The sequence below is a fragment of the Atta colombica genome, unplaced genomic scaffold (assembly GCF_001594045.1).
Source record: "Atta colombica isolate Treedump-2 unplaced genomic scaffold, Acol1.0 scaffold68, whole genome shotgun sequence".
Taxonomy (NCBI): domain Eukaryota; kingdom Metazoa; phylum Arthropoda; class Insecta; order Hymenoptera; family Formicidae; genus Atta; species Atta colombica.
The window spans coordinates 107389-116000 of NW_017259559.1; the positions used below are offsets into that span (position 1 = coordinate 107389).

General features: G+C 40.4%; 1 protein-coding gene across 4 annotated transcripts in view; it reads right to left on the reverse strand.

Annotated features, from left to right (window-relative positions):
- Positions 1-8612, reverse strand: part of LOC108692282 — a 22058-nt gene that overhangs the window by 8303 nt on the left and 5143 nt on the right. For 3 of the 4 annotated variants that reach the window (XM_018200469.1, XM_018200472.1, XM_018200468.1), the window contains exon 3: positions 1106-2479. The exons of the other annotated variant lie outside the window; for it this stretch is intronic. In XM_018200469.1, the coding sequence (XP_018055958.1) occupies positions 1106-1217 (112 nt within the window). In that variant the 5' untranslated portion in view covers positions 1218-2479. The remainder of the gene's footprint in view (positions 1-1105; positions 2480-8612) is intronic. 4 annotated transcript variants of the gene reach the window in all.

Below are 8612 nucleotides of genomic sequence, written 5' to 3' on the forward strand. Positions count from 1 at the left end.
AAAATTAAATCTATATCAATATTTTTTAGAATGTATGGAACTATTAGATAATATAAATTAACGAAGACTAGATTAATTATCAGCTTTTTACGTATACTTCGTAACACGCAACCTTCAGACAATATTAATTGATAAAATTCAGCATTAATTTCTAGTTTTTCATGTATATTTCGTAATACGTAACAGTTAAATTAATTATTATAATAAGTTGATTTAAATAATTTATAATTTGGAATCGGATGACTTACGGCTTTATCAATCTTTGAGTTTGTTTTACTGCAATTATTTAAAATTAGTAAACTTTATTACATATCACACATCTATAAATAAACAGAAGAGAATTTCATGTATTATTACTTATTATTCTTTACCTATGAGTTATGGAATTCTGGTTGAAAATGGACAAATCAGAATTTTTTTTGTTGAATTTATTATAATTCTAGTTGAGATTAAAATTCCGATTGATCAGAATCTTCATTTACGATCAAAAAATTATCTTAAATTGTCGATTTTCGCCGCGCGACGATCGAAGAATTCAAATTTCGATCAAATTGATCCGATAGTAATTAAAGCCTCTTCGAGACGTGTCAAAACAATCGAGAATATATCCAGCGTGCAGCGTAAACACGCCGGTCCGGAGTGGCCGGAGTAACCGGCGGTGTCAAAAGGAAACAGGTAGGTAAAACCGACTTGTCGCGCACGTGACGCGTCTCGATTGAAGATCCTCGATCGATCCCGCGCGCGCGCTCGATGACACGACGCGGCATGTCGCGTCGTGATAACATGATTAGCGAGGCATAAACCGCATAAATGTAAACATTTCTGGTTCCAGCGACATCAAGAGACTACGTCGATTCATCGTCGACTTCGCTCGAGGGAATTCTCCGCGCGACGATTTCGGAGTGAAACAGAAATCGCCAATGAGTTGAATTTTCTGTGCCGCGGGCGTGGAACATAAAAGAATCCGCGATCCTTTTCTCCGATTCCCGCGTGTCAATCGCGTCCGCGACAGCACGGAAGAGACTCCATAAACGGAACTGAATCGCATTCTTGAGTCCACGATCACGGCACATGCGAACGGGACGTATACGAAGGAGAAACATACTCAGTGACATTCGTTCGGGTGCCATCCGCGACGGACTGCTCTTCTCGAGCCATATGGCGTCCGTGCTGCTGTCGGCACTCGCGACCGGTATGTCGGTGAAGCCGTTCCTCATCCTCGACGTTCAAGAAGGTCACCCTTGGATTGAATAGCGCGAAATTACATTTCGCAGTGCAGCTGAGGCGATCCCGTCACGCCACAATGTTCCCTCCGTTGAGGTTATAACATGCAGCAGCAGCAGCAGCAGCAGCAGCAGTAGCAGCAGCTTCGTTCGTCCACCTACGCGCACCGCCGACGGTATCGCGCGCGACCCATGTTACACGACAGAGGGGAGAGGAGCGGAAGGACGAAGATGACGTATCGGCGGAATTGTGAACAATCCGTATGATCAGCAGCACAGGAAAGTCGTGTCCCTGTAGTCGTTCCCTCTAGTTGCGGGGTTTAGGTACTCGCGTCGACTCTTGCAGTTTTCACGCTTTCCCTCGACGATGAGGACGACGACGACGAGGATGACGACGACGACGTTTCACTTTGTGCGCCGACACTCTTATACCAGGTGGCGCGAAAGATTCTCATCATCGTTACTAACCCACCGCCGCCGCCTCCACACCGACACCAGCACCAGCAGCGCGCTGCCGCCACCACCGCTACCACCACTATCGCGCTCGATACGTCGAGGGTAAAACAGGGGAAGAACGGGATGTAGATGTACATACGTAGACGGTATCGCTCCACCGCCGACTACGTACATACTCGTCGTCCGGGCGTAGCTTCGCGAACCGCCGGAGCTGTCCCAAAGACACTCTCAAACGAGGACAGCGCCATGCTATCGCGCGCGCGCGCGCGCGCGTTCCCGGTCTTCGGTGCGAAACCTCGATTTCAGGCTGTACGGTGACGTGCTGTCGATCGAATTGCTGTCGACCGCCCGCGGCTCTGCGGGGATACTAGGCATCTCCTAGCATGGTCTAGACCGCGTACATAGTTACATACGTCTACGCGAGCGACACTCTCTGCTCTCTGCGCGGACTGTACTGACTGTACATACAACGCTAGCTAGATATCAAGCTCGCGCTCTCTCGCTAGTGTCGTCCTCGCCGGCCCGCGCTCGAACCGGCCTCGGTATTCCTGGGATTAAAGCGCGCGGGCACCTCCTCCTCGGCTCCTCGCCTGACTCGACGCGACGCGATGCGACGCGACGCCTCGCGTCGACGACGGTCGGACGGTCGACCGCGCGGCAGTGACAGCGCGACGTCCCGCCGAACGTGCCGATGCCATCGTCTCCGAAGATGTGTTCCAATACCCTGATATTGATACTTGACGCGTATACCGATCAGTAGCCAGTCCATGTCCGGAAGTGACGCGTCGATTCGCGATTCCCTGTACTCACATAAATGTATATCTTGAAATAACGTGAAAATTACAAAAGTGAGCATATTCATTAAATACGTATAATTTTATTGATATTTCATATTTAATGAAATACTTTGCTCACTTTTGTAATTTTCATTTCATTTCAAGATATACAATCAATCCCCAGAGGTTCGATTGTGTATCACACAGCTTAATGAAAATGGAGCAACAAAAGTGAGCAATGCATCAATTAATTACAAATTATATAATCATTCCAATGAAGTCGCCTATTTTTGTTGTAATGTTCACCTCACAATCGAATCTCAGGGGCCATGTTTCTCGGAAAATATCATATAAAATGTACGAAAGTATTATGCATAAAATAGTATATGTATATAATAGATTTCGTTAGTATTAGGTGTAGGAAAAAGTTCGTGGCGCTTTTCTCGTTACATCTAACGGGAAAAACGCCACGAACTTTTTCCCATACCTAATATTTTCGTACATCTATTATTTTTTAAAAATTAATTTTCTCCGAGACAGTTGCTAAGAAGTTCGAAACGTATCTGTACTTTGTGAACAACGCGCAAAACCTTTTGCAATCGATAGATTTCACGTAATCCCAAGTCTCAATCATAGGCAGAATGTTATTCTCGTATATAGAAGATAACAGAGAAAGTACACGCGGAATGAAACCGAATTATCGATCTCACGTGGGTTCTATTAATTTTAGATATTGCATGTAAACTTTGTGATGACGATTAGAATGACCGTGAATAAATGCTCTCTTACAATTGATACTGGATGTTTTCCATTTGATGAACAAGTTGACACAAACGTCGTTCTGTAACATTTATGTTATCAAATGCAAGCATCCATTATGAAGTTTTGAACTGTAGATAAAAAAAAATTTCAATTCTTCAACCACCGTAAAACCTGTATCAGATTGGAGATTAATAAGCTTGAATTTGATCAATCAAAGTAAAGCTGACTATATTTATTATTAGTTTTCTTTCTTCTAATTGATTAATTTCAATTTACAGTCTGAACGGCTTAAGACAGAAGTTCATTTGCATTTTGTACTTCAAAGAGGATGCTTTAGAATTTAAATAAATATAGTTTTCACAAACTATAACTGTAGTTAAGAGTCAAGCTTAAGGAAGATTTTTGTAAATGACATTATCACCGTTAAGTACAGTTGTGGCTTAAGAGATAGCCCTTAATAATAGGACTATAAATGATGTACAGAGAAGTAGAATCGTATTTCAAAACGACATTCTAAAGATGTCCCAAGAACACGTATCTCTTAAGGACATTCCCAGGATGTTTCTTGAATAAAATATACTATGAGAAATTTTAAAATACTAGAAGTAACGATCTGTGCTATATATCCAGAATAAATCATTGCTTTCAATATTTGTTTTTTGCATGAAAGAACGAAAAGAAACTAGAGAGTAGAACGATAAAATAAGTCACGTATAGCATATACATGACAATTCCATATATGTCATTAGAAGCGATTATTGAATATAGGATTAGAAATTGGCTATAGATTGGTTAACTTTATGTCCATGCTGTCGTTGCCTCACATTAGAATTTTTTTTACTATCCTGGAAAAGATGGTATTTCACTTTTGCAATAAACGTATCAAACATTCGACATACATTAATCCTTAAAAAAAAAAAAGACTTCTTTCATTTGAAGCATGAACATTTCACTTTGGTCACAGTGCCTTAGATTTTCTGAGAAGATAAGGGGACGAGGGCGGAGGAAGACGCGCGATAGCGAGATGCGTGGTAGTTGATCTAAACGACCGCCCATCTCGAATCGCGCACGTCGTGTAGCATGGACCAGTTGCAGGAGCTAGGTACATACCGCTCAAAGAGTAGCCAGGACTGGCGTGTAAGATCGCGCGGACGATGTGACAACATCGCACGGTCGATATGCTCTTTCAGGCAAAGTGCCAAGATTGGTAAATGCACGCGGGGATATATAGTCGTGGTTTCCAGGTATCACCCTCTGCTCCCCTCCCCATCCTTCTCGCCATCCCTCCCTCTATCCTTCCCTTCCGCCCCTCTTTAACTCCCGCGCTTGATTCGTTGCTCTTCATCACTACTGGAGCTCACCCGTGGGATTTATTCCGATGGTGGGGGCCACATACCGGGAGTGGGAGTACCAATGTTGCGCAGAACCCAGCCAGACGTTGGCTCCCGCTCATGCCATTGCGCAGTTCTTACATATATAAACCCGCCGGCCGCCTATATACTACATATGTATTATACTTATTATTTTAATCATGATTTACGAGCGCGGCGTTGCCGGTTCTCGCGCTCCGGGCACGCCCATTCCCTTCCTCGTCTCCACTTTTCAGCCATATAGGCGAATACATAGAAACGCGCGCGCGGAAAAGCAACGTCGCTTGATCGATACTTGAGAAACTTGCAATAAAAAAAAATTACTATAGCGAATACATTTCTTTTGGTAGTTCCAAGCGCAAGTATATAAGTTAAAGATTCCTTACGTGTTTTTCTCAGTACCCCAAATAATTCATCTCCCTCTCATATCTTTCTTTTATTAGAACAATTTCCAAAATTTTACTTTGCAAATACATGACATTCAGATACGAGCGTTTATTATTTATTCAATGTACATTCCGAGCTTGTTGAGTTTTATAAAGAGAGAGTCCTTGTGTAAGAAACAGTATAGAGTACATCGAATACTTGGTTGATTAGGTCATATCGCATCGAGCAATGCGACGTTGCCGTTGCGGCCTTGATGATACCTAGTTTACTGCGCAGCACGTTGGGCCAGTCGTTTTGGCAACACTGGAAAGTCGTGGCAATCTATTTATAGTAGTCCTCTAACGCCGCTGTTGCTATGCCGAACAAAAAGCATATTTGTTTCAGAGGAGGGGATTAAGAGAGGTGGGGGACAAATAGAGTAGGGGAAAAGATCGGTGAGCGTAGGCGGTACGAGAAGAGGGGATTACCGAAAGACCAATATGGCGGCGGAACGGATATATTCTCCTCCAATCTATCTGTGTTCTGCTATAACTCGCGCCTTTCCCCATCTTTCTTCCGTGTCGCCGCTCTCTCTCTCTCTCTCTCTCTCTCTCTCTCGCTCGCGCGCGCGCGCGCGCGCGCGCATTCCCTGATTCTCTATCGGTGTTCGCGATAGTGGCTCATCGTATTTCCTGTACCTCACGAAAATATGACCATGATAATAGTTACGCAACGCGCGAGGTATGCTACTCTAGTATGCGCGCGCGAGCGGAGTAGAAGGCGGACGAATTTCGCAACAAAACGTTAATAAGCATTTCTTTCTCGCGGCCGACAAAGAGAGTCAACGAGAGACCAGATGAAGGTCACGCCGCTCGCGCGCCGCTTCTCCTTCCGCGGGGGTGATTCCGCGGAAAATAAAATAGAGCAAACGTAAAGGGAGCAAAGGTCGCGAAATGAAAAAGATCCAGCGCGGTATATGGATATATCGCGCCCACCGGCCGCCATCCGCGCGCGCTGCTCTCCCATCCTTTACGCGCGCATTTCTTTTTTTTTCACATAGCTCACGCGAAATTGCATATGGCGCCGTTCGCTCGTAGCAGCTGACGAGGTTTGCGGGGCGCTGCGCGCTCCTACGCGATACCGAGAGCACGCGACTTGCGAGAGGCATAGCGCGTTTGCCACGAACAGCCCTCGGTGACGCTCGGCTCTCTCCGATTCGGAGTTTGCCTCTTTGTTACATCACTCTTCGCTCCTTATGTAGTACATAAGGGCGGATACATTATGTATCGCGTGCGGGCGCGCGGGGCAGGGGCCACATATGTCCCTCCCAGCTCTCGCTCCGGTTGTACATAACGCACACACATATGCCGCGTATGTATGTGGTGTATGTGCATACGCGCGAGCGAGCCGGCTGGGCGCACTCGCGCGGCGAGCAAGCCCCAGCTCCACGTTACACGATGCGCGGTTATAACAAACAAGCGCCGGTGGGTTCCCGGCACATTGCATTATTACATAGAAACACGGTTGCGCTACGCGAAACGATTTGACGGCGAACGGTACGACGTATGGAAAATTCATGCTTTCGTAATAATAGCGCGGGAGACGCACCGCAAGGCAATTTCACGAAATTTAAGAGCGACAACCTTCGCTTTACTTTGCATGACAAATATAAAAGAAATTCCTATTCCAGGACTTCACCATATTCTTTTATGTCATTCTACAAAACGTACTTGCATTGTCCACAAACGTATTAGTATGGATGCTGAACAAGTGAAGCACCACACATATATGTGTGTGTGTGTGTGTGTGTGTGTGTGTGTGTGTGGAGAAATTATATCCCAACTTAAAATAAATAGAGAATAAGTGCCGTAGTATTAAAACTACAATATTCCAAAAATTCAAATGTACGCGTATTTGTAAGTTCCGTTACTTGAAAAATGTAACAAGAAATATAATCTTTTTTTATGCTAAACTTTTTAACTTTTTAGTCGTGGAAAAAGATCACACCATGTAACGGTAAAAAAAATTATATGTTATATTTCTGTTATATATGTATATGTTAGGACTCAAGAAATACCTGATACGACTTACTTAAAATATAAACTAGTAGGGATCATTAAAAAGCTAGTACGATTTATTAAAAATATAAAAATAGCTTATTTTATATTAAGTAAAGAAATTAATTTAAATCAGAAATTGATTTCGAAACCTTAAATAAAAAATATGTATTTTACACATTCTAATACAAAATTGGTTTTTTATGATTTTGTTTTTAAAAATATAAAATAGATTTCGAATACTTGTTTAAAATATCAAATAAGAAACAGATCAGAAAAAAGTTATTTAAAAATAATAAATATTAAATAATTTTCTTAGTTTTAATTTAAAATTCATGTTTTAAATTAAAAATTATAAAATTATTTTAAATATGACCGACATCTAGTAACAAAAATATATATAAAAACATATATAATACATAAACATATATAATATAAACATATATAAACATATATAATTTTTTATATCGATGATTCATGCATAAGAAATAATAAATAAGTGCATATAAAAGATAATATAATCGTATATATATGTGCATGTAAACTGATTAGTATATACGTCGTATATACCGATCCAGTATATAGGAATCTAAAGTAAAATTTCTGTACTATTGTACTTTTCTTCTCTTGGAGAGTTGAAATATACAATTCTTTTCAGATCCTAATCCCTTTTTATCAATTACAATTATAATGATGAAATAACATCTCTAAAAGATCATTTTACGGGTTGATTTAAATAAACTATGACATAATTCTACCAAGTAAACGCGCTTGTCATATTAAATAAGGATCAACAGTCTTATATGTATAAACCAATTATATACATAAGAAATACATATGAAATGGTATACATGAAATGATCCTAAAGTTTCTGAAATTGTATTTAAAACATTTTCATATCGAACTTATTATTTAAGTGTGATCTTATTCAAATTGGCCATCCTTTGTTATATGAAATAGATATATCAATTGATTCAAATGTTTCCTTACTGTTATAAATTATAATCAGACTCGTATTTTTTAATATTGCGATGTCACCTGTGATTTTATTGAAATTTTTTTTGATATTGAAATTATAAACAAATTTATTTTCTTTTGGTCACTTTTCGTTTTTGAACAAGAAAAAACTAGAAAATACAGAATAAAGCCTATGGCATACGATGCATTTTTTCCTACTGGATTGCTTGCGTTTTAGTGAAATATTGGAATTACACATATAACTCAGAATTTTTAGCAATTTATTAAAATGCAAGTAATCCGACAGGAAAAAATGCATCGTGTGCCATAGGTTTAAGGGCGTGAGAAACTATACCTGTGTTACTTTCTGTCGAAAACTTGTAAATAAAAAAAGTAGCGTATGTCAACATTTTTTTATATCAATTTTACAAAAAATAATATGGCTATGATTTTTCTATTCGCTTGATTTAAAGTATTAACAATTTTCTCAATTCACAAGCTAAAAATATAGATGGGAGAGATAATTTGATTATATCGAAATACAGATAAAATCGCAAGCACAAGAGAGCACTATTTAAATGTCCGATTTTTATAACAATATTTTAATAATAATTTATTTTAGTTGAAAATATTTATAAAATAAAA